Here is a 26536-nt window from a genome sequence, read left to right on the forward strand (position 1 = left end):
TTTTTTTTGTCTCTTGTACTGTTTGATCATAATATCCAGCTGCCCCCAACATATACTTTCTAACACTTAGAAAACAGTGATTATCAAAGGGCATCAGGACTGTGGGATTTAAAACAAAGAAATGCAACATATGATGTAGGGTTAGAGATAGCCTCACCTCTTCTGTACTCTTGTTTATTCAATGTTACGTCTCCAGACCCAGCCAGGAATGGCTTGGCTAAGGTAGAGGGGAAACAACTGGAAAGTGGCTACTTCCACGGGAATAGGACTTGTCTGGGGATATTGGGTGCCATTTGGTCATTTAATAAATCATTTTGAGCACTTAGTGTATGTCAGGCATTATGCTAGCAGTACAGGGATGATTTTGTCAAGGGAGCCTGACTGCTGTAGCAAAAACTCCTGTAAGTGTCAGTGACTTAACCTGATAACCCAGACCAAAACAGATGTTTCTGGACTGGGTGGCTTTCCTGGGTGGCTCATTCCACATGGTGACTCAGGGATCCTGGCCTCTTCCACCTTGTGATCTGAGATCCTGGGTCCTTTATTTCCAGCCATGTAGATGGAGAAAGAGAGCATGGAGTCTCATAAAGAAGGTTTTCACCGGCCAGATGTGGACGTGTTTACTTCATTTTTACCCATATTCCATTGTATAGAATGAAACATGGGTCGCACCTAATTTCAGAGCAGAGCTTGGAGATGAAGCCAGGCTGAATGTCCAGAATGAAAAGGAAACAGGGTGTGATGAGCACACAGGAGTCTCTTCTAAGGATTATATACAACACACGTGTTTACTCTCTGCCCTCGTGGAGCTCAAAATCGGGTGGGGACACAGTAAACAGAGCATCACAAATCTACATGTATAATTGCAAACGTCAATAAATGCTTTAGAGAACCCACTTTGGAACAGACCCCACTTAGAGCCTTGGCCACCCAAGGACAAGCAAATGCAGTTATGTGGCAAGGGAAGAAGGTGCGTCCCAGTGTTCGAAGGCCTCCAGTCTAGGAAGAGTTACGTGTGTTGGAGGTCTGGATGCTGGACCCGTGGGTCTGGGGAGGGGGCAGTGGTCTCAGGAGAGCCGGGGGGGAAGGCAAAGGCCTGGCGGGGCTGGGCCTTCAAGGCTGTGTTAAGGATTTCAGACTCGACTCTAAGCAAAATGGAAAGACTGTGGAGTCTTAGCCAGAGGAGGGACGTGATCCTATCTTTGTGTGTGCACGTGGATTAAGATGTCTTCTTAGAACAGCTTTAGGTTTACGGAGAAATTGTGATGCTAGTAAATAGAGTTGTGCACTTCACGTCAGGTTTCTCCATCACTGACATCTTCCATCAGTAGGTGTACTCGTGACACCTAATGGCAGGTGTGTTTGAAGACCATGCTGATGTCTATATCCTGAGTGGATCACAGGGAGGTAAAGGTGGGAAATACAAGAGGCCAGACAGGAGCCCGAGCAGTCAGGCAGTGTGGCCTGCGTGGTAGCAGAGGGGCCTGAAAGGTGTGTCCTGGGTATAGAAGTGGTGGGACTCAGTGGACGATATGCGGGGGACAGAGGGAGAGCCGGAACGAACAAGCAAATCTAGCGCGCGTTGTTGTAGGTGGTGGTGTCATGTACTGGAGAGGATGACCGTGGGGGAAGGGGTTTGTGAGGCAGATGAAAGGATGTGGGGACATTTTGGACACATCCAGTCTGATGTGACTGAGAGCCATCCACTGGAGATCCTGTGCCATTGGGCGAGTCCTGACTCTTCAGAGACATCTGGCAGGAGGCAGAGAAGGAGTGGGGTTGGTACCCAGGCACCCCTCACACCTGAGCTGGGGAGAGCCCACCTGGACCGCAGAGGGAGGCGCAGAGTCAGGTCCAGGGGTAGCTGGAAGCACATGTCGGCTTGCACTGGGGAGGGAGAGGCCCGGGAGCTGGCAAAGAAGAGGGTGTCAGGCCAGACAGGCAGGGGCAGGACCAGGAGGGCGACGTTGGGAATTCGGCAGAGATGCTGCTGCCGGGAGACCAAGGGAAGCAAGACTGGCAGTGCCCTTGGGTCTGGCCACGCGGGGGACCTCAGGGACCTTCCAGAGAGCATTTGTGGTGGGGCTCGAGGACCGGGTGACAGGAGAAAGTGGATGGGAGGTGGGGCAGCAGAGGGACTGAGCAGAACATTCTCTAAACGTACATCACCAGGAAGAAGTGACAGGAAGGAGAAGCGGGAGCGAGGGCAGGGTCTCACCCCAGACAAAGCTCTGGTTTCTGAGGTTTACCGTGTCAGCTGCAGAGCACGCCGTGTGGCCGTGGGAAGACTCCGTGGACAGGGAGGGGTGGGTAATACAAGATAAGGAGCCGACGGCCGCGGGATGAGCTTTGGAGAAGGAAACACAAGGGGGTTTCGAGATCCAGTGGCAGGAAATGCGAAGCTCCCGGCTGGGGTCTTCCAGTTTCTGTATCAAGTATCAGGCAGTTTGGGGCTGTGAAGGAAGGACCAGAAGTTTGAGAAAAGAAGGGAGAACAGGAAGTCATCATTGCAGAGAAGCGGGAGGAAACTTACTAACGAAACTGACACTGGCTGGGAGAGTGGAGAGGCCAGGTGAGGTTGGTGACTGTAAATCGACGGGGGTTCCCAGGTTCCCGGGTACATGGATTTCTCCAGAAATGTTCAGCTTCTCATGCTTAAATGGGGTTCAGCCAGAGTTAGGGTTGATCTCCACGGGTTTTCCAGAAAGGAGCTGAGCTAGGGAACACCTCCGGGGTGGAGCAGAAGTCCAGCTAGCAGGCACCACCCAGGAGCCCCAGACCCTGGCAAACCATAAACCATAAGGGCCGAAAGGTCCAAGCTGGACAGACGGGGCCACCCGCAGGCTGAGGAAGCTGGTGCCGCTTGTTTTGCAGTTGTCGGAAGATAAAGGCAGGCTGGCAGCAGTGGCAGATCTGGGGGGGTCCAAAAATCCAGGGTAAAGTTCAGGAAGAGGGGCTGCTGCTTTGGTGGAGGGAGCAGCAGAATGAAACCACACACCCAGTCCTGGGGGAACGGCATCCTGGGAAGGAGCCCAGGGCCGAGGCTGGGGCGTGGGGGGCAGACCCAGAGCACATGGCCCGTGGCTGGAGCAGCACAGGAGCTGGGAGGGGTGTCCAGGTTGCTAGTGGGCTACGGTTTCTCATCAGAATCACCTGAGGTGCTTGTTCAAAGACAGACCCCCGGAGCCCACCCAAGATCTGCCGAATCACAGAGCCAGAGTAGGAATCTGCATTTTTAGCAAAGATGCTAGGTAATTCTCTCGCCTGCTCCAGTCTGCTTAGTCTTAGAATTTCAGAGTAGGATCCTGTGAATTCCAACTTCCACCAACGGACATTAATTCTAGAAAGCGGCTGTGCTGGGCTTGAAGATGAAGTGGTTTTAGCCAGTGTTTTTCAAAAACCTAGTGGAAAACCACTCATAAGTCCTGGAATTAATTTTAGGCGTTACAGCCAGCATATTAAAGAACTAAAATGAAATAGAGTCAAATGGGCTAGACTAGCTAGGCTTGAAAAGAAAGTAGATAATATCAGAATGCATCATACACAGTAAGCATGAATGTGTAGAACTTTTCTACATACCTGTGTTTTCACTTACACACACATTAGGTGTGCAGCTTCTGGGATTCAATGTCAAATATATTTCTTACAGGGGGAGGGGCTGTTAGAAAGCTTGAAAGCCCCCCAACTCTAGCTGGGTTTCCCTAATCACCCCCATTTTGCTGCAAGGATATTCCTCATCATAAAAGGATGGTCTGAAGGGTTTGAAAGGGAAAATGCCAAACTTCCAATGTCAGAAATCTGAGGCTACCTGCCCGGGATATTTTTGTTACCGTGATAGAAAATCAGAAAGGTCAGTAAGTGATAAAGCGGGCTCTGCCCCGGAATACTCCATTTCCAGGTGAAGGGTGCTATCCGTGAGCCACCTCGGAAGACCCTTCTCTAAGGAGGAAGAGCTGCAGCTTCCCCTGCAGGCAGGGAACGTTGTTTCAGACACATGGGTGGCTTTTGCTCTAACAACAAAAGTCAGAGCTGTCTGGCAGACCTCAGTGATGAAAGCTTTGTGCTCTAGACCAGGCTCTGGGAACTCCACCTTTCCCGGCATTCCAGCACTCTCCTGAGAAGTCCTCTCCCCACATCTGCTGGCCAGTCTCAACCCTCAAGCCCCAAATGGTGCAGGGGTGCCAACACTGGTCCCATCTTTATGGGTCCATCATCAGATTGGAGCTGCCTTCCACAGGTGGGCTCCTTGTCTGTGCATCCAGATGGGCTGAGCTTCTAGAGAGTGGCCCAGAAAGCAGTGTCCCAGTGAAAGGCAAAGGCCAGGCACATCACTCAACCTCTGGAGGACTCGTATCTTGGCGTCTCTGTCAGCTTCTATGTCTCACCCAAGAAAGTGGCACTAGGAGCCTGTCAGTACAGGGCCCCTCTGGTCTCCAAGGAGGCCCCTGCTGACATGGGGCTGCCCTGGGCTTTTTCCTCTCCACTTCCTGGGCCCTGCAGCCACTTTGGGATTGTACCAGGGCCCATGTCCCCAGGAGATGCCCCTGTTCCAGCATCTGAATCACTGCCCCAAGCAAACGGTGGCTCTTCAAGAGAGGCCAGTCCGGAAATGTTTGTTTTCCTTAACGTTTGTGCTGAAGATCAAGCTGATATAATAAAGTCGGGAAAGTACCACAAAATCGATAAATAGAAGTCGTTGCAGTTTTACTTCTTCCCGTCTTGGGACTTTATGTTTTGTTTTGTCTATTCTCTCAGATATTACGAGTATGTTCTAATGTGCAGTTTTGGGTGTTGAGAGAAATTGCTTAATAAGTGCTTTGAAAAATAACTGGGCTCATAGAAAGCACATCTTGGAGCTGCTGGGCTTACAAAGCCCCAAGTGTTTCATTTGGGGTCCTTGTGGTTTAGTCAATACAAGGGGATAAAATGCTACAATAGGGGTTTTCGGCAGTTTGTATGTTCATACAATGAACATCCCTTAGATGCGCTCTGATACCAGGAATAGTGTTGACAGGTGTGACGTTGATTGGCAGAGATACACTCTCCTTTCTGCTGTGTTGCTGGCTTGGGGAGGACCACCTTGGCCTCTGTGTAGATGACTCTGTGTAGTTACTGGGCTTCTGCTCTGTTTGGTGGTTCAGCTCCTGCACGAATCCTGACCTTCAGTGGCACGGTGACTACTCCATGGATGAAAGACATCGCCTTGCCTTGTAAAGCTGTTGGGGACCCTTCTCCTGCGGTAAAGTGGATGAAAGACAGGTAACCAGTAACCCAATGTATGCCCTCAGTACATCAGACACACCGTGCTGAGTCTGGTGGTCTCATTTTGTATATTTACACTCTTGAAAGCTCCAGGAAAACTACCCACTCTTCTGCGATAGAGAGGAAGCTGGTTGAGGGCGATGGCGGAAGAATCTCAGCTTTAACACTAAAAGGATCGGATCTATCTTGTCAATTCTCTAAAAATTCTGAGCTTTACATTCATAAGACAATGCTTCCGAGGAGAATAGTCTAGCCAGCCCAGTAATCTCCGTGGAAGCTTCCTGTACCTTATCATGAAAATCTCCTGTATATCTGAGATGAACGTACCCAAAGTGACTGGAGAATTAGCACTTATCTCTTCTCCTTCCAAGATAACGGACCAATTAACACTAACTCAAATGCTCTGAGAAATAACTTTAAGAAATGGAATGCATTAAGACTTAGCTAATATAAAATCTGGTTTTCCGTGCTCAGTAGGAATTATTACAACAACAGCAGATGAGATGGAAGGGAGGAAATGGGCGAGATGGATTCTGTTCGTGTAACTTTTTTAAGTAACTTTATTCAGAGACAGAAATTAAGATGTAAATAAAGCACTGGGAATTCACTGATGAGCCTAGAGATTTGGTATAAAATTGTTTCGGAAGAGTTCCTATTTTCAAACAAAGATGCTTAAAAGACACAAACTATTGAAATGATGGTCTTGGCCCAGTGACCACTTTCTCATCTCTTTTAAGTCAGTTAATACGAAGGAAATAAGTAAGCTCCCGAGGTCCGGTGGCATTCCACTGGATGTGGGGATGACCACAGATGTCGCCAAGGGAACTCTCTTTATACGAAAGTCAGCTCATCACCCTCTTGGCATACCACAGTTCATTTCTTATGTCAAAATCATTAACAACTGTAACTTTAAGCGAATCTACAAGCGACCCCAAAATTTAGTTGTCCCTGTCTGATCTGGTCAAAATGACACGTCTGCCCACAGAAGCAATTCCCATTGGGATACGACAAGCATTGACCTTTGCAGCCAGTAGCCAGGACTTCACACGGACCTCGCTTCCACACAGCACTTTTTACAAAGGACACAACTCAGCTATGTGACTGTTTCTGTCATATAATCATCGTTTAGTTCTTCCTCAATATAACCTTCCAGATGGGTTGTTTGCTTCAGAAAGAGTGTTTATGCTTTTCCCCAACCTCAGCTAACTTGGATTGTAATTTCTTTAATCTGCGCCTTTTTCTTCCCGTGAGGTAGTAACGGGACACCCAGCCTCGTAACGGTTGATGGGCGGAGAAGCGTCTTCAGCAACGGCAGCTTCGTCATCCGGACGGTGAAGGCGGAAGATTCTGGATATTACAGTTGCATCGCCAATAACAACTGGGGATCAGATGAAATTATTCTAAATTTACAAGTACAAGGTACCACGTTTTGGGACTCTTTCTGATGCTTCTTTTTGTATGTATGCCTGTGTGCAAAGAGTGAACAAATTTAAAAATCAGCCTTTATAAAGAGCTAATTGCTACTTTCATATTACGAAAACTTGGATGTTCATTTTGGAGAATATAATTAAACAAATCAAAGTAAATAAAAAGCATTCATAACCTGAGAGATAACACTGTTTACATTTTTTCACGTAGGGAGCCTAGTCTCATTTGTCTTTAGGTGTGCATTGCTGAAAAAGCCCTTCTTTTTTTTTTTTTTTTTTTGTGGTACGTGACCCTTTCACTGTTGTGGCCTCTCCCGTTGCGTAGCACAGGCTCCGGACGCACAGGCTCAGCAGCCATGGCTCATGGGCCCAGCCGCTCCGCGGCATGTGGGATCCTCCCGGACCGGGGCACGAACCCATGTCCCCTGCATCGGCAGGCGGACTCTCAACCACTGCACCACCAGGGAAGCCCTGAAAAAGCCCTTCTTAATGATGTCCACTAATTGCAGGATTTACTTCACACGTGTACAAGTGTAACCCAGAATACACCAGCAAGAAGAAAGTCTGAACTGAGGTGTTTTATGAATGCTAATTAACGGAATTGTCATATGCAATGTATATGAAAAGGACACAAACTAAAACTCTGTAGGGCATTAATGTTTAATTGTGTATTTAATACAGTGTATGTAATTTTTCTTGATATCATACACCAAAAGCACATGACAAATTTAAGATTGTCAAATTAAAATCATGGGTAAAATCCCAGATGGCCACTGATTGGGTTCAAATTTAGATGCACAGTGATATTTAATTATTAGAAAAAATCAAAGTGTAACGTCTCCAGATTTAAGTGCTATCACATTAGTAAATCACAGCAAGTAAAAAATAAAACCAATGTTGTCCTCCATGGGAGGGGAGGGAAGGGGAAGAACTATATATTTTTTTTAAATAATGCAAAATTGATCTGGAATTTCAAGTAACTTGAAGTCAGGAGATTTCAGGGCATTTTTGGAGATAGACACTATATGATGACTCTAAAGAGATGAATCCATTTTTCATGGCTTTGGGTTAATATATCAGGCTTCTCTTGGAGGAAAAGAGAAGGACATTTTATGAGAAGGTTTCTATATAATTTGGATAACCTTTCTAAACTTTTCAGTATTGCTGTCTGCAGAGCTAATCCAAAATATTACTGAGGCCCATTGATTAGAAGTATGTATTCTTCAAACCTTGTATGACGATTCAAGTTTTTGTGCTGCCTCTCAATGGCACACCTTTGAGTTCAGAGCTGAGTGTGTGTGTGTGTGTGTGTGTGTGTGTGTGTGTGTGTGTGTGTTGCCTCTTGGGCAGGGGAGTACGTGAAATAGTGGACATTTTTGCAGTTTTTTTCCCACTAGCCAGGCTTCCTCTCCCCCTTTCATATCGCTGAGAACTGAAAAGCTAAGTGAGTGCCATTTACCTTTCTCACTTGAACCATGGCTGAACTTTAGAGTAAAATAATGCATGGATCCTTAGTAAGTTCACGGAGGATTTCGATGAGTGGTGAGCAGCTCAGAAATGTAAGGAATCGGCGAGGGAATGAGGAAATGAATCCAAGTAGAAATGTGGTTGAATTTTCTTTAAATAATGGGATCATTCTCTTCTATCTCTTTAGCCCAGGATTTCAACTAAACAGACATTTTGACAGAAGTGAATTGCGTATTTTGTCAACCTGAAACACTTATTTAATAAATGGCTGTTAAAAAATCATTTGGTAAATGACTGTTACAGAAGACTGAAGATGGGAACAACTAATTCTTGTTTTCTAAAAACTGTTTCCTCCCTAGTTCCACCAGATCAGCCTCGGCTAACAGTTTCCAAAACCACCTCTTCCTCCATCACCCTTTCATGGCTTCCTGGGGACAACGGAGGCAGTTCTATCAGAGGTAATGAGAGACAGGTGGCCCACAACAGTTGATTCATTGTCATCATCCACGGGCAGATAAGGGACACATATTTATCAAGTAACCGTTACGTGTTAGTTTCTTTCTCCTCCAAACTCATCATATAATTAATTCTTCCATTACCTATGCAAAAAAACACACATCTATTTTTATGGTATTTGTTGAAACTCACCCATTCATCCAAGGAATCCCATTCATAAGATGAGTATCATGCATGCAATATGAGTGAAATATTAACACATGCAAAAAAAAGAAAGAAAAAAATGTGGTCATCTCTTCCCCCAAGATGCTGCATTGTGCTTCTTCCCCGTGTTGTCAACGCTGTACCATCCATTCAGGTACTCAGTGCGTCAGTTAAGTAACCACAGTGACTGTTCTGACTTAGAAAGTACTGAAAGATGGGAAGCGGTCTATTTGCACAAAGCTTTTGCAATTAGCACAGAGTAGCAAAGAATTAAGGGAGTTTCTACTGAAGGAATGAGTTAGCGTGATGATCCCAGCCTAAGTGGCATTGGGAGAACATTCTGAGCAAGTTGTAGACTAAGGGGAGGGAGAGAACCCAGAGGAGACTGAGGTTGCATGGGGTTAAGGAGCCGCAGGACAAAAGGGGTCGTAGAGCAGGTGGGAAAGGATAACGGATAGAGTTCTGCCGGCAGAGGACATCCTTCTTCTGAGAGAGGAGGAAGGCGAGAAGACAACAGGAAATACAGGGGCGTCTTAGGGTGAGGCCAGTGGTGTCTGGAGCCATCTCCCTCCAGCCCATGAGAGCACGTTGCCGCCCCTCTTCCCAACTTTGCCCTCGGTGACCACGGCCCGACTGGGGATATTTACACACTGCAGAAATCAGAAATGCTACCCATCAGGGCTTTTTTTTTTTTCCCCCAAGAGCCAGTTGTTAAACATTGATTAGCACTCCACTGGGAAAAGGGGAAGATCTTTCTTTTTTTAGCAAAGAGAAAGGTGAGATTATTTTTTTTGAATAATTGGATGATTAGGGGTGAGGATGTGTTTGTGGGCTTGAGGAGAGGGAAAGATTTGTAACAGTTGCCGTGGGAAATGCACAGGGAGTCATTAATCAAGAAACGAAGCCATTGCTAAGCGGGAGCAAGGCCCCAGCTGCAGAGGCATGGCACAAAGTGTAGAGGTCACAGTTACCACGGTTTAATGAGTGGCTCGAGTGATCTTGGACAGTGGGGCAGAAAAGTGGATCACGGGTCAGCAAAGCTGCTGAACGGCAGGGTAAGTGCGGTGAGGAGTCACAAGAGTGAGTGAAACCAGGCTCCTGATTGAAATGGTCTACCAGAGGTTCTAGGCTAGGTGGAGAAGCATTTTATGAAAAAAAAAAATGGGGCACCGAGGCAGGAGTCCAAGGGACCCTAGGACTCCAGGCTTAGAGGAAAGGAAGTCTTGGTTCTGTAAGTGTGAGATCATGGGAGAGGCAGTACAGGAAGGGTGTCGGAGCAGAAGGTCTTAGAGTTGAAGCCAACTTTAGTAATGAAGGGTTTCCAGGCAAAGGCGACCAGGGGTCCTTGAAGCACAGGGGTGGCCAAAGCAATTGACACGGGGGTTCCCATCTCCAAGAGTTAGAAAAGCTTCCTAGAAGTGGTTTAGATGAAGGAAATGGAAGGAAAGTACAACCCCCCCGATGCGTAGGGCACCAGGGAGGTGGCGAAGTCGGGATAGGACGGGGGAGCTGACCCAGATGCATCACTCACATGTCAGGCGCTGAGAGGGCTGTCAGGACTGCAGATCGGGAACACAGAAGGGAAAATCAGGCTGAGGAGGGAGGAGGGACCCCAAGGCTGCAGGGGGCCGGAGGGGAGGGAAGGAGGAAGCCAGTGGGATGATACTGACCGTGGCTGCAGAAGGAGGGCATCAGAGATGGGTGATCTCATGAGAGGCACATGGAAAACACTGACTGCTACCAGCTGGGGGTTCAGGGGCTCTGTAGCGTGGGGGTGAGATGTGCTTTCGTCGCTGGTGTCAAAAATGGAATTCCATGGGCAGGAGGGAGGATGCCAGTGTGCTGGTGTAAGGACACGATGCATCAGGCAGGCCAGTCCTGGGCTGCCTGGATGTGAACATTTAGGAGACAAGGACAGAGCAGACAGGATACGTTTTCCCCAGGAAGGCGACTGGGGTGACAGGGATGAAGGTGTAACAGGGAGGGATGTCTCCGTGATCACAGGAGTGCAGGCTTCAGATTCTGGCAGTAGGATTTGAATCTTGCTTATAAGACCCTAGAGTGGTCACCTAACCTCTCTGGACCTCAGTCTCTTCGTCAGCACTGCGGAGATCATAATTACTAATCCACAGGGTTATGCAAGGTGATGTGAGTAACGGGCTGTGGACAATGCCTGGCACAGTCATTGCGGACTGGGAGGGCGTGGCTGAGAAGATTCCTACCCCGCTGATAACTTACCCCTTTTCCAGAGCTTTGGTTCTCTTAAAAAGAACCCAGCTTCAGACCATGCCCATCCCCAGGCATTCGGCACATGTGCTCGCAAGGTCAGATATTTAGAGATTCAGTATCCATTCCCTGCTGCCCAGTTACACCTTTTAAAGGGAATGGGCAGAAAGCAGTTTTATCTTCATCACGCTATCCAGCAATCCCACCGTAGTAACGTCTGGCATGGCCTAAATACCTCATAATCAATATATCATCACAGTACTTCTCCCAGCCTGGGTTCAGTTTCCTGGAGTCAGCAAGAGCTCAGGTGTTCCCTTCCAAGGATGTGCAAATTTTGAGAACGCATCCCATGCAGGGTGCAAACTTCTGATAGAAAGCAAATAACGCTCTTTGGAATATTTCTTGTTTTCTGAAGGTTACATTTTGCAGTACTCTGAGGATAACAGTGAGCAGTGGGGAAGTTTTCCCATCAGCCCAAGCGAACGTTCTTACCGCCTGGAAAATCTGAAATGTGGGACTTGGTACAAGTTCACTCTTACTGCACAAAATGGAGTGGGACCCGGGCGCATAAGTGAAATCATAGAAGCGAAAACATTAGGAAAAGGTATGTAAGCCTTCCTTAGTTTCTAGATTTCCTGTTTTCCAAATCGAAGGGGAGACTGGGATCAGAAAAGATGCATCATACATTTACACGTTTGTGAGTTTGAACTTTGTTATTCCCCAGATGGGTTTGGCAGTGTTACAGGGTATTGAAAGAGATGGCCAGTCCATACAGAATATTCTGGTTCTCTCTTTTCATTATTTCATTTGCAGTTTAAAGGAAGAGTGTCCGCAGATATAGAAAACAGACTTATGGTTCCCAAAGGGGAAAAGTGAGGAGGAGAGATAAATTAGGTGTTTGGGATGAACAGATACACACACAACTGTACACAGAATAGATAATCAACAAGGCCCTACAGTAGAGCACTGGGAACTCTACTCAATATTTTGTCATACCCTATAAGGGAAAAGAATCTGAAAAATAATAGATAGATTGATATATGTATAACTGAATCACTTTGCTGTACACCTGAAACTAGCACAACATTGTACATCAACTATACTTCAATAAAAATAAATAAATATATTAAAAAAGAGTGTCATTTGAAAATCAAGGGCTTTGGTGCCGACAGAAAGTTCCCAGGCTGAGTAGCCGTGAAATGTGCTCTTTGCCCTCTCACCTTCTTCTGGGGTGGCCTTCTCCCTTAGTCACCTCACCCCCTTCCACCTATAACCGTCACATTGTCTCACAGGCCCCACTTTCCAGGTGAGAAGTCACCGGGGTAGACTGTGAACCTTGAGTGTGAGTTGGTTTTTCCTCTGAAAATGGACCTTCAGGGAGGCGAACCCCAGGGCAGTGATGTTCAGGGGTGAAATTTGCAGCTCAGAAACACCAGCAGGAGGGAGGGACGTGGCTGCACGTGAGTGCACGTGAGGGGGCGGAGAGAGGGTCTTCGTAGGTTTCCTCACTGCTGACTCTCCTCCAGTGGTGTGGACGGGATGGCAGGAGCGCGAGAGATTCGAAAGTGAAGGCGTTATTTGGATGCGACACCTGAGTTGTGGATAACGTGTAACAGGGTTCAGATGATGAGGGGTGGATTTATGCAGAAATATACCCACTGGGTCCCTGGGCTCCAGTGTGAGCCGCTTGGATAGCAAGGATGCCCGTGAGTACTTCCCAAATCCAAGTCTGACTTCTCTTGAGTCAGGTCCCTGAATGGACACGGGTCAGCCCAGCACATCACAGTGGTTCCTTCAAAACCACTCAAGGATGGTCAGTCCCTCAGAGCTACCTGGGAAGCTGCATCCTGGGCTTAAGTTCTCAGTTTTGTCTACCAAATAAAACATAATTCTCAACTTAAAAAAAAAACATTCAAGGAAGTGCATACATGAGAATAGCTTTGTTCTTCGGGGTACTAACGCTAAGATTCACAAAAACAACCTCTACCCACCCAGAGTTCCCCTTCACACCTGGGGAACATGGGTCAGTAAGATCCCTATAAATAGTGGACAAGCAGCCCATGACCCAGACTTGGACTGAGCCCCTCGCCTGTGGCGAAAGCAGCCCAAGGGAAACGTGGGACGACCCTGGTGGCCTTCACTCATGTGCCCCGTGGCTGACGCCCCTGTGCCCTCTCCCGCAGAGCCCCAGTTCTCGAAGGAGCAGGAACTCTTCGCCAGCATCAACACCACACGCGTGAGGCTGAACCTCATCGGCTGGAATGACGGCGGCTGCCCCATCACCTCCTTCACACTCGAGTACAGACCCTTCGGGACCACGGTCTGGACCACGGCTCAGCGGACCTCTCTCTCCAAGTCGTACATCCTGTACGACCTGCAGGAAGCCACGTGGTATGAGCTGCAGATGAGGGTGTGCAACAGTGCTGGCTGTGCCGAGAAGCAGGCCAACTTCGCCACGCTCAACTACGACGGCAGTAAGCTGGCCAGCTGGCCTCCCTTCTGCGTCTCGGGATGTGTGCCCGTGCTCGCCGTCCCTCCCCCATCTGACATCCATCCTCGGCACAGTGGGGCTCGAGCCCGCCGATCCCCTTAGGCTTTGGGGCCTTTCAGTCTGCTGCCCCCAGGGCTCCCTAGACCAGGTACCCACGTGACCTTGGCTGTGTTCCAGGAAGGAGGGACGGAGGGCCCGCAGGCAGCTCGTTAGGGAGTCTCGGGGCAGGAGTGACCTCTCCTGGGGCTGAAGGCTTCTGTGCCACGTGGTTGTGTGCTTGGTCATGACTGTGAGCTAACATTGCTTTTGTTGTCTCCCTCCCCTCCTCCCACCCCATCCCAATCCACATAACAGCTTTCTTTTTTGCTCTCATTTAGCCCTTCAACTGCATGTGCAAAAACAGTCTTCCATCAGTAAAGGAGCTTATGTTAGTCTCTGAGCAGAAATAGAGGCACTGATGGAAATACAATAATGTCATGGGATGTTAGTAGACACACACACACACACACACATATATGCACACATGCATGCAATTGGCATGGGCTTTCTGAAAACCAGGTGAGGTATCTTGTGACGTTTAGTTGACTGAAAATAAGTGATAGAAATTTTCATCCTTTTTTGCTCCAACTAGTATAAGGGCCATTTCTTGATGTTGAACAAATGCCAAGCCCAGTGAAGCTAAAGGGTGGCGTGACATTGACCGTTCTGCAGTCAGGAAACTTCAGAAAGTCCTAACTGGCAGCAAGTTGATGCTGATTTCTGCAGCTTTGCAGTGATTTTCACTTGGGGAAAAGCAGGGTTGAATTAGGTGCTGTGATCACAGGGTAAAACTGGCCGCCATTCATCAGACAGTTTGGAGCTCCGGGCTTAGCTCCCTCAGAGACCCTGTCCAGTGTGCACCTGTCGGGCCGGACCACAGTGCTGATGACTTACCCAGAAAGTCTGCGCCAGAGCTAACACCCCAATACTCTATTCTTCGCTAGTCAGGCTGAGGGGTGTTCGCTCCTCTGCTTACGTGCACTTGGAATCTCTCTTAATCAATACTCTGGCAGGAACTTCCCTGGAGTGCAGGTTCTCCTGTTCTAAGAAAAGAGTGTACGTAAACCCAAGGACCCTCGGACACGACCAAAGGATGCTCCAGAGGTGTCGTAGACGTGGCTCCTCCCTTCGCCATTTTCTCCTGGACTGTCCTGGCCAGCCGAGGGCTTGTTCCTCCCACCCCGGCCCACTGTAAACCCACCCCTGAGTCTCCCACCAAGGTCGTCTCCCCACAGATCCCTCCTCAGCCAGAGCCCAGGCTCGCCCACAGCATTTAGGGCCTGGGTGGGGTGAAGGCAGGAAGGTGCCAAGGTGGGAGTCCTGGTGCTGGTTACACCAGCCTGGGCCCCGCAGCTCCTGAGGCACCTGGTCCAGCTCCCGGACAGTGAGGCTTCTCCTCAAAAGCTTTGATCCTCATGGGCCACGTCTCTCTAACCTTCTAGCCTCAATCACAAGCGACTTCACTCCAAGAGGTCCCATCACAGAGTACCAGCCACCGCAGAGCAGTGTGGACAACTTGCTTCCTCCTCCAACACGGTTTCATTCTTTGATCTGACAAAAGAAAGGACTTCAACACTGACCATTTTCCCTAGCATGTAAGGGCTCCCCAAGGCCCTTTGCTAGCAGGGTACACACTTGGGCAGGAAGTATATTTCTTACTTTAGATGATTGATGTCCATTAATTGCCTTACGACCATCACGCTCTGGTGCCCAGCTTCTTCGTAATCTGTGTGGTCCAGAGCACGCGGCTTCAAGGTGCACGTCCGTGATAGGTTCACAGCTAATCATTTAATTAGAAACCACTCGCGTGCGACATTTGAAACTGTCATTCTTACTTTCAAAGTGCTCTGCAGATCTTAAATATTTGTCTTCTAAAAGAAATATTCTCACTTTATCCAAGATCTTAGATTAAATCACGAAAAAGTCCTGGGAGCTACATTTAAAATTTTCTGAAATCTGAAATAATCCTATTACACTAGAAATAAGAATACATATGTATATTTTCCTTGAAAAAAGGTTTCTTTTTTTTTGAACTAAGCTTGTGGATGTAAAGCTTTAATATCCTTTTTGTCACTTCTGCCTGAAGAATTTTTTTCATTTTAGGAACAACAAACGTTGACCATTAGCTTTATATCTATCAATACCAGTCAGATTTCAGATTCGCCCGTGGCTTTATTTGACTCTTTCTTCTGCCATTTCCTGAGCCAAATGTTTCCACTGGTCCTGTGTCATCTTGGTCTTGCAGGCCCATCCTCACCTGCATCCCCTTACGTGCCTCTTATGTGGGTTCTGAGCATTTGCAGACTTGGGTTTGCAGCCAAAACACTCTGTATCAAGTTGGAAGAATGATCTTCTTGGCCTTAGCAGATAGCAAAGGGGCCCGTCATTCTATTGTCCCTGCTCTACTCACTAAATGCAGGACAAGACTCTTTTTGCTCAGAGGGAAATTGTATTATTTTTGCATTATTTTTCCTGAATCACTGACTTCCTGGTCCTTGTTTTACATGGAAGATACAGTGGACTGGAGCATCTTACATAATGGTCGGTGCCAAAACGCAGCCCCCATAAAATGTGGATGCCTGTGTTTGAATCTCCGCACCCATTGTATTAAGCCTCTGAGCAGAAGGCAGCTTAAGGCAGCTCAGAGTTCAGTCTACGTAGGTGTTTCCTTGTAATTCTAAATAATCTGAATTTCAGAGCTTTACGTGGGCCAATAAGTAGCTTTTGCTTTAGAGACTTGGATGGCTCCCCTTTGAAGAGTTGGTTTTACTCTTATACCCGGAAATAGTTTTAAAAGTAAATTTGGCCTTACACCCGTGATAGAGAGCAAGGGAATAACCAAACAGAAAGAGATTTTAAGCTCCTTTAAGCAGGCTCATCTGGTACCGTCTCCCCACAGACTCCCTTCTGTCCACTTGCCAAACCCATTGTTCCTTCTCTGACGTGCAGCTTTTCAAACAGCCCCTCTCAATTGGGCTCTGGGTGACACTCAACTCCACGGAAGTGCATGTGGCTCTTTTAAGCGCCCAGCCTGGACCTTATGCTTTCAAGTGTCTGCACCCAGCAGTACGTTGCCAAATGAAGTCCCTTTCCAAAAAACGAGGTGCTGTGCCCTTCGCGCACACTCTGGTTCGACGTTCCATAGAGTAAGCGTAGGAGGGGAGCGAGCCAGGAAAGGAATGGACGAGGACTTAGAGGGAGCGTTCCTCTCATCCCCATCACCGCGGACGCCCTCGCTCACTCGCGCGGTTCTGGTAACCCGTCATCCCTAAAAACTCGGCCATGCTGTCGCCATTAACTGCCGCCTAACATCATGGCCCTGCTTTCAGGTACAGTCCCTCCACTCATTAAGTCAGTTGTCCAAAGCGATGAAGGGCTGGCGACCAATGAAGGGCTCAAGATGCTGGTGACCATCTCCTGTATCCTGGTGGGCTTGCTCCTGCTGTTCGTACTCCTGCTGGTGGTTCGGAGGAGGAGACGGGAGCAGAGGCTGAAGAGGCTGAGAGGTGAGTGGAGGCTCGGCCGTCCCCCCCGCAAAGCAGGACAGACGGCTGGCTGGGAGGGAATCGGCCCCGCGGAGTGCCTTACCCTCTCTGCGCCAGGTTCCCCGCGCCGCCTGGTTCTGTGACCTGTGATGTGCCGTCAGCAGGACGGCGGGGCCTCACACGCAAGTCATGCAAATGTTACGACTCAGAAATTGAGTGAGAGCCAACCTCTTTCACGTCTCCAGCAAGGCAGGCAAAGAGAATGACTTTCACAAGGGTTTGCCAACCCCACTCTTTAATGTTGAGCCGCTGCAGCAAGGCCACGAGTTACGGCCTCCTTTATTTCTATTTTATTTTAACATCTTTATTGGAGTATAATTGCTTTACAATGGTGTGTGTGTTTCTGCCGTATCACAAAGTGAATCAGCTGTACATATACATATATCTCCATATCTCCTCCCTCTTGCGTCTCCCTCCCACCCTCCCTATCCCACCCCTCTAGGTGGTCACAGAGCACCGAGCTGATCTCCCTGTGCTACACGGCTGCTTCCCACTACCTATCTATCTTACGCTTGGTAGTGTATATATGTCAGTGCCAGTCTCTCACTTCATCCCAGCTTACCCTTCCCCCTCCCTGTGTCCCCAAGTCTATTCTCTACGTCTGCGTCTTTATTCCCGTCCTGGTCCTAGATTCTTCAGAACCTTTTTTTTTTTTTTAGATTCCATATATATGTGTTAGCATACGGTATTTGTTTTTCTCTTTCTGACTTACTTCACTCTGTATGACAGACTCTAGGTCTATCCACCTCATTACAAATAGCTCAATTTCGTTTCTTTTTATGGCTGAGTAATATTCCATTGTATACATGTGCCACATCTTCTTTATCCATTCATCTGATGATGGGCACTTAGGTTGTTTCCATCTCCGGGCTATTGTAAATAGAGCTGCAATGAACATTGTGGTACATGACTCTTTTCGAATTATGGTTTTCTCAGGGTATCCTTTAAAAAGACCTTCCAGACTGGTTCTGGAAATGAGAACTATTTTATTGCCGGGAAATGGAAACTGAGGGCTTATGATCCTGGGAAAGCGTTGTGAGGCAGAAAACACACACTTTGCTGAATTAGAAATCGGAGCTGAAGCTTGGTGTAAGAGTTTCGTTTTAACTAAGAAAAAAAAAGGAAAGAATGGAAGATGAGATCTTGGACCAGATGGGAGCCTTTGTCAGCAGCACCGTTATTCCCGTGTCTGGCTCTGTAGATTCTGTGCGACAGGGCTGTTCCAGCTTCTGGCCAACAGCCCTACCTGCCCTGGCTGTGCAGTGTGAGGCCAATGAGTTCTTTCCTATGCAAAGCCCTGTGCAGGACAGTGCTCTGAGTCCCTCCTCTTTACCTGTCAGGGTATTTAACCAAGTCGCTTCTTGGTAAAATGTATATATAAGCTGCCTGCATTTTAGTATCAGTGCAGTGAGGAGTATGCAACATCCCATGTATTCTTCAAAGTTGCATTTGAGGAACAGACCTGGAAGCACTGTCCTTATCCTATATCTGGGATATCCCCAAGCCTGGCTGGTAGACTTGGAAAGCATTGACCACTTGTGTAAATGCTTGATTTGACTGTAGTCCAGTTAGAACAGCAGAACATGGGGATATTTTCACCTGTCTTCAGGTAGCCAGAGCACTCCTTTTTTTTTTTTTTTTTTTTTGCGGTACGCGAGCCTCTCACTGCTGTGGCCTCTCCCGTCACGGAGCACAGGCTCCGGACGCGTAGGCCCAGCGACCACGGCTCACGGGCCCAGCCGCTCTGCGGCATGTGGTATCTTCCCGGACCGGGGCACGAACCCGTGTCCCCTGCATTGGCAGGCGGACTCCCAACTACTGCGCCACCGGGGAAGCCCAGAGCACTCCTTTTGATGGGACTCTAACCCATTTTACTATCAATGTGCTTCTAGTTGGCCAACAAATTAAAATATTTGAAATACATGGCACTCCATCTGCACACTTTAATAGTTCTTCCGTTTACACCTTCTGTAGCCCAATAATTCAGATGAACCGTCAATCTCATTGAAATATTCTTTCTAAATCACATTCTCCACTTACCTTTTAATTTTGCAGATTCTCTTGAGTGAATCCTATATCCTCAGGGCCGTGCTAGGTGCTCGATGTACAAGATGAAAAGAAGGAGCCTTCTGAACTTTTGGTTTAGTGTATGAGGCAGACGCACAGGCATGCACCAGGAAAAGAGCCAAAATGTCACGAATGCTAAAACAAACAAATCCTACCTAAGCACAAAAGAGGAGGCGACTCATCACAACTAGGGAGGAAAGTGGGGGGCATTCAAGAGCTACAGAAAACAGCACTACAAAAACATAATGTTCTAATCTATTGAGAAATTCAATATCAGGTGAGCTGTGCTGGATTCCATTCACAATTGTTTGTCATTAAAATAACAAAAGGGGGCTTCCCTGGTGGTGCGGTGGTTGGGAGTCCGCCTGCCGATGAAGGGGGCGCGGGTTCATGCCCCGGTCTGGGAAGATCCCACATGCCTCGGAGCGAGGCCCGAGTACCACAAAAAAAATAAATAAATAAAATACCAAAAGGACTTTATTTTTATAACCCCTCTTTCACCGAAAACAGAAACCCATTGTGTGGACTTTAGGGACATCATTATAGAGGTACCAGGGTGGCGTGTTTTTGTTGCATTTAGACAGCCATGTCTAACTGGCTGCACCTAGAGGGCTATGAATTGTCCATATAACATTCTTAAAAATCAACGGTAACATTTTCTCATCCATCATTTCTATTTGATGACAAGGGTTTGGCAGCAAACGGGTTAAACGTTGAGGAAATCCTTCCCAGCATCTTCCACCCTCTCCCAAATTCACCTTTTCTTTTTGCCCCTGGTCCCCGTTGCTTACTTTTACCTCCCCAACTATTGTTTGATTTTCCTCTTCTACTTATGACTTAAGCACCTCAACTTCGTTCTGCTTTGCCAAGAGTAAGGAAAAGATGCTAAAGATGTTGCTGACTCTTCCTGGTGCATTTGAGTTAGACTGATGGCAGGTGCGACATCCTTCCTTTTTGTTCTTAATAGTCCCTTGTAATTTAGTTATTGCTTTGCAAGGATTCTGTCCAGAAAATATCCTGGGCTGGCATTTTTATTGTCCGCATGTCTGCTATTTGACACCACTATTTTGTAGCTGGTCTTCGTAAGGAAAGCAATACATCACATTAGCGAGTCCAGCCTTTCATTCCCCGGAAATGGTTTTGTTTTCTTTGTGCCAGAGAAGAGATAGAGCCAGCACAAAGGTTTCAGTGGGACAAAAATAAATGCTGTGGAAAAGAAGATGTATTCACGGGAGATGCTGAGAAGCAAAGTATTCCAGAGAAGTAGCTTGCAGGGCACAAAGGTATCTGCAGTCTTGCATTTTACGTGCTTAATAAAAGCTTCCAAATCAAGAGTCTGACAAGAGGGAAGCAAGAAGGCAAAATGATCGGACACCTAATTCCATCACCTTCCAAATGGCAAGTTTTACTTTGGATGCACTGAAATATTTAATTCAACACACCTTCATTGATTATCTACCACATGCCAGGTGTAACATTTTTTAAAACCAACAGTAAAATTTTCTTATTAAACTATTTCTATTTGATCACAAGATTTTGGCTAGGTCCTAGAGAGAAAGGAAGGTTACTAAGATTCTGTCCCAGAATGGTCAGCAAAGGCTTTCAAGGGACAGACTCATCTATCTTTAACATTGAAAACTGTGTCATAAAAGGGCAGAGCAAGTGACTAGGGCTGTTAAGGGGGAATCAGTGAAAGGCCAGACCTTGCCCCCAAATATCTTTGTCTTTTAGGCCTGAAGGGCCCTTGAAATGTTATGTTAATTAATAACACAAAATGTTTCCAATTCTCTCATGAAAAAAAAGCACAGCCACAGAGTTTACGGTAGTTGGTGCCTATCTATGAAACAGAGTTCATAAGTAGAATCATCCAGTTACTACCTGACCCACATAAGGCACAGATCCTGTCCCTGGGTTAGAATCAGTTCAAATATATTTACAGATTGAATGGCTTCATACAATATTTTATAGTGTAAAATAAGGACATTTCTAATAATATGTCAAAGTTACCTGAGCAACCACTGATCAGGATCAAAACTGGAAATAAATCTGGATTATAGGAAAATACTGTAGGGTCCCTAACGAACACTGTAAGATCAACTCCCTGTCATAGACCTTGTTTGATTGCTAGATGCTACTCAATGTTTTTAAGCAGGTTTGTTTCACCGTATAGACAAGCAACCTAGTGAATGCACCATACGTAAATGTGCTTTTATGTAAAAATACAAAAAAAAAAAAAAAGAAAGAAAGAAAGAAAATGGGACTCCAGCAATTTAGCCAACCTATATTCTTCCTTCCTGAGTGCTTGCCTAATTTTAGAGCCTAGTGACCTCCTAAAGTCTAAATTGTCTTCAAGTGCTACATTTTTTTTAAAATCTGTAACCTTATCCAGGAGTTCAGAAGCCACATTTTGCTTTAAGTCATGCCCTGATTTTCCCCCACTGCTAGATCCTTTGAAGTGCAAGGTTATAAAATAAATCACCATGATCCCAGCAGACACAACCTTATAAAACTTTGATTCCCATGTCAAGCAAACAGGTCCAGGATCACTAAAAGCTTCCCCCTCTAGTATGAGTTTACCCAAGAGGGTGCAAAGCACCAGCCTGTATGGGTCAACTGGCAGTGTCAAGCCAAAAAGCTACTTCCAAGACTTCAAAGAAGCTAAAGATAAAAATCAGCATATGACATAAAACTTGACCATGTTTCTGTGGCAAAATGGCCTTCTTCCCTTGAACAGAAGCCTATTTATTACTTTAAGCTTGCTTTAAAGTGCATTAACACTCTAAGGCCCATTGGTTCCAGGAGGCCGTTCTCGGAGAGAACGTGGCCTTGGAGCCCTCCACAGGCACAGCTGAAGGGGTGGGCCACGACTGTTCAATATTCCATTAATCTGCCCTGCAAATGAGCTAAATCTCTCCTCATCTGTAAGACCAAAGCTTAGCTTGAACTTTAATAATGTAAAGGAGGAAAGGTGTGCATCTAGGAGCGCAAAGACCTCGGACTCAAGGTAGGCTTGCGTAAAGATGGTCATGGCACTGATGCATTGAGTCCTATGTAGGCAAAGGGTCCCCGGTGCTCCATAGTGAAGGGGTGGGAGGTGGGCACCCCAGAGACTTCATTACCTAGCTAGTAAATGCCCAGTTTGGGGCTTAGATGGGATCAGAAGCCTCTACTCTGAAACTTTAGTTCTAGGCTTTGCGTTTTCTTCCTTCCTTCCTCTCATTTTTCCTTTTGACCTTCATTTTAAAAAACTTGTCCTTTCAAAACTTCAAATGTGTTATGGCAGAACTAAATTTTTAAAAAGGGGTTTTTGTATCTGAGAGTGGGGAAACAAAGGAACAGTGGGATGGCAGCAGGGCCAGGCCAAGTGCAGCCGTGGAGCGAGGGACGGGGTGGGGGGGGGCAGGAGAAGGATGGGGAGAGTTGGGGTCACCCTGGGCTTTGCCCTCTGCCCATGTGCTCTGTCTCGTCGGTGTTTGTATTTGCAACTTTCTGAGATGGCGAGTCTGTACGGTTTTCTTTCTGGGCCATATATTTTGTCATGGTTTTGGAATCAGCTTTCATTTGAGCTGATGACTGGGAGTCCTCTTTGCGACCTTGTAAAAATGTAAGTGCAGGTTTTATAGCCCTTAGGAATACAGCTACTTTATGAGACCCCTTTACATTCCACAGAAAGCAGGGATTGCTGCGAGGGAGCTTGCCGATAAGGGCTTTTGAGAGATGGTAAAGCAGGGGGAGATCTGCTGCCGGCAAATTGGTTTTTATGTTTTTGTGGGTGTGTGCTAGTGACTGCTCAGTAGAGGTATGGACCAAAGCAGATGCCCTTCACTTAACTAGAACTTCTTCGGAGATGAAAATATAACGATGTGGCGATGAATGAGAGTCCTCCTTTTTAAAGAAACATTAGCGTAGGCACTCAGGACTGCCACAGCTGCGATGTTGGAGGCCCGCGCTGCCTTGTTAATAAGAACCCCTCATGCCACGTACAGACCCCACAGGAGCGATGGTCCACAAAGAACACGGAATCCGGGAGACCACACTGCGAGGCTCTTCATCCAGCTGAGGTGCCTCTTCCCAAGAACTGACTGAACCGTGTATTAATTGACAGAGTGCTAGCACTTTCCATGCTTTCTCTCTTCTTCCTTTTCCATAAGGCTTTACTATGCTCTATCTTGCTTTAGTGTCTTAATAGCTGTGCAAATAGGTGCAAATAAACTTGACACTGTTATGCTCTATTTTGCTGACATGAAAACTGAAGGGAACTTGGAAATCACACATCAGTTAGGGAAGAATTAGCAGGAGAGCCGAAATCACTGTTGTCTACCCAGTTCTCTTCCTGTGAAACTTCTTCAGCTTTGGAACATTCAAGAAAGAAAGCCTGTCACATCCATATTAAGCTAGTTTAAAAAGATGTATCAAAGAAACGTAGAATTAAAAGGTATATTAACACAGAATCAGTAGTGACTTTATAACTTTATATTTGCCCATCAAAAATATTTGGTTTATTTATGTTTTATCTCTATATTCGCTACCACTCAGGCTCCCCTATATTTAAAAAAAAGGATTCCTTCTTGTTTGCCTATCTTCTAACCTGCTGCCCTTCTTTCCATTTCTTTTCCCCACTGAATTCTTGAAAGAGTCTTTTATACTCAACTATTTACTTTGATACTCAACTATTTACTCACCAGCTCCCAAATCCTCAGTCTCACTGCTCTCCCCACCACTCAAATGAAAGTGCTCTCCTAAAGGCAGGTGACCAATTACCTTCTGATCCCCCAATTCTCCTTTCATTATCATCTTCTAGCCCTCTTTGCACATTCACAGTGCTAGCGCCTGTTATTTTTTTGAAACTGCTTTTTTCCATCTTTCAATATCACTAGGCTACCCTGGTAGTATTTCTCCACCATCTCCCCACCCGAAAGATGAAGAGCTGAGCACAAAGCCCAAGATGGGCACAGAGAAGTAGCCGGGGCTTCAGGAAAGGTGTCACAAAGTCTGAATCTCAGACTGAGCTGAAATTGGTGGAAAAAAGTGACAGACAACACAAAAGGCTGTTGAGCTGTGTTGGGCAAGAAGAAGATGACTTGAGATGATGTTCTCATCTTAACAGATGGCAGGTAGCAGAAGGACGACTCAACATCTGTCTTACTTTGATGTGAACCAAGAGGAGAACTATTCAGACCAGAAAATGTGGAACAAGAATTATAAAAAAGGAAGAAAGGGAGAGAGGAAGGGGGAGGGGGATTAAGAGAAAGGAAGGGGGGTGTAAGGGAGGGAAAAAAGAGGGAAGGAGAGAGGAAGGGAAGAAAGGAAGGATGGAAGTGGGGAAGGAAGGAAGGAGGGAAAGAAGGAAGGGAGGGAGGGAGGGAGGAAGGAAGGAAGGAAGGAGGGAGGGAAGGAAGGAAGGGGGAAATGTCTTTCATAAAAGAGAGACCCAAGTAAGGAATTACCTAGAAATTATGCCACCTGAGGAGTGGTCAAGAAAATTAGAGAATTCAACCTAGAAAAGACGACACTGAAGCCGAGCTGCTTGGGGCGTGGCAGCTACCTGGAAATATTCGAATGGTTTTTTCAACGTTTCCAGAAGATGCCGTTGTTATATCCAGATAGAAATTACACCAAGGGATTTCAACACAAGAAAAGGAAGGTGTCTCTTGTGATTAATTGTATCCTCAGGAAAAACTGTATGTGGCTTTACTGTTCCAGTGACTGGGCTGAGCCTGGAGATAAGGGCAAAAGGGCCAATAGAGAGACAATATGAAAATAGGAAGTTACAATGAAAGGTGCAAAGGCTGTGCTGAACAGATGCAGAGAGGTTAGACGGGTGCAGATGTCCTTGGAAGCCCAGGGAACCAGAACACCAGCTTCACCTGCGGGCTTGGGAGGGTGTACAGAGCAAGTCACGTCTGTCTGGAGGGGTGGGGACAAAGCACCATCTCCAAGGGCCTCAGAGGAACAAAGTCACGGGGGTCTCGGCAGAAAATGCAAGAGCAGGAAACTCAGAGACAGGGTTGGTGGACCGAAGTAAGAGGCAACCGAGCTGGAAAGACCGCTGGGGCCAGCATGGGTGGCTGGTACCCTGAGCTGAGGATTCCTGTTGGTAGGGAGGTTCCTCTGAGAGTTTCAGAGCACAGATGCAACCCAGTGAGGGCTGTGTTTCAGATCCATCCTTCCTGCAGTGGGGATGTTTCAGGTCCTTCCTGCAGTGGGGATGTCACTTAGAGGGCTGAGTCTGGAGTTGGGGAGACCAGAGAAGGAGCTGCTGATGAGGAAATGAGAATTGAACTGAGGAGAGAGAAAAGAGCCAGAGTCCCGGGGAGATGTGTTGAGTGGGGAGCCATCAACAGACGTGGAAGGCAGGTCAGCAGTGGGAAGAGAGGTAGGCACCGTACGTGCAGCAAGGGCATCGCTCCATCCCTGGAGCCTCCAGCGGCTTGGCTCATTTTAACCTCTGTCCAAGGCGCTGTGGAAGGGATTCAGACATTTATTATGAGGCTGATTTGAAAAGTCTGTAATGCTCTTAAGATACAATGATTCCATGACTTTAAATATATTATCTTAACTTGTCCCAGATTCCCTTCTCACCCCTGAACAGAAGTGTGTCCAAAATTCCATCTCTCTTTCCCCTCTCCATGTATAAACAGAAGACTCTGAGCCCATCTCAGCCCTGACATATCTCCCAGCTGGACACTGGATTCCAAATCTGTCCCCCAACTTAACGTTAATATGTCAAAGGACTCAATATGTTTGAAGCCAAACATCTCAGCCTGCACCCAAATTGCTGCTTCCAAGTCCTTCTAGACAACTGTTTCTGTCCCTTGTGTTACCATATACCCAGCCCTGCATATCCCAAATCTTGCCATTTCCCTGGACTCCCCACGGTCTCTCTGCCTGTCCCCTCCACACGCAGTAGGTCCCTGATTCTTGTAGATGCCCTCTGTCTACTATCATGTCATCCACTCCCCGCCACCAGGCCCCTGCCCCCAGCCCCCCATCCTGGGCACTCTGCATTGCCTGATTAATGCTGTTTATGGCACCTGTACCCACTGGCCACCACCTCTTCCCTCCTTCCTCCACTTCCCCCCTTGCTTGGCCCAGGTAAAAGCTTCCAGATTATGGTCAGTGATGCAAAGTTGCATTTTCTTAGCTCCTGACCATCTTGACCATCAGCATTCCCCACCACCCCTAGAAACTTCTCTCTGTAGTCAAACTGACCGACTCCTTGCTTCCTGAACGAGCTCAGAATTCCAACACAAGTTAATTCTGTGCCCTGGAGCACTCTTCCCATTAAAGTCCACACTTTCTTTAAGGTGGGCAGTCTTCCATCCTTTCTGACTCACCCAGCCTGACACAGC

At 47.0% G+C, this 26536-nt stretch overlaps 1 protein-coding gene across 2 annotated transcripts in view; it reads left to right on the plus strand.

Annotated features, from left to right (window-relative positions):
• The window catches only part of DSCAM (DS cell adhesion molecule), a gene marked incomplete at both ends in the record, with an annotated part of 750196 nt that overhangs the window by 685650 nt on the left and 38010 nt on the right, over positions 1-26536 (plus strand). For both annotated transcript variants that reach the window (XM_082839812.1, XM_082839811.1), the window contains 6 exons: positions 5142-5259; positions 6518-6681; positions 8516-8614; positions 11458-11646; positions 13226-13516; positions 16902-17078. In XM_082839812.1, the coding sequence (XP_082695938.1) occupies positions 5142-5259; positions 6518-6681; positions 8516-8614; positions 11458-11646; positions 13226-13516; positions 16902-17078 (1038 nt within the window). The remainder of the gene's footprint in view (positions 1-5141; positions 5260-6517; positions 6682-8515; positions 8615-11457; positions 11647-13225; positions 13517-16901; positions 17079-26536) is intronic.

This window comes from Leucopleurus acutus (genome assembly GCF_964270905.1).
Source record: "Leucopleurus acutus genome assembly, chromosome: 5".
In the NCBI taxonomy this organism is placed as follows: Eukaryota; Metazoa; Chordata; class Mammalia; order Artiodactyla; family Delphinidae; genus Leucopleurus; species Leucopleurus acutus.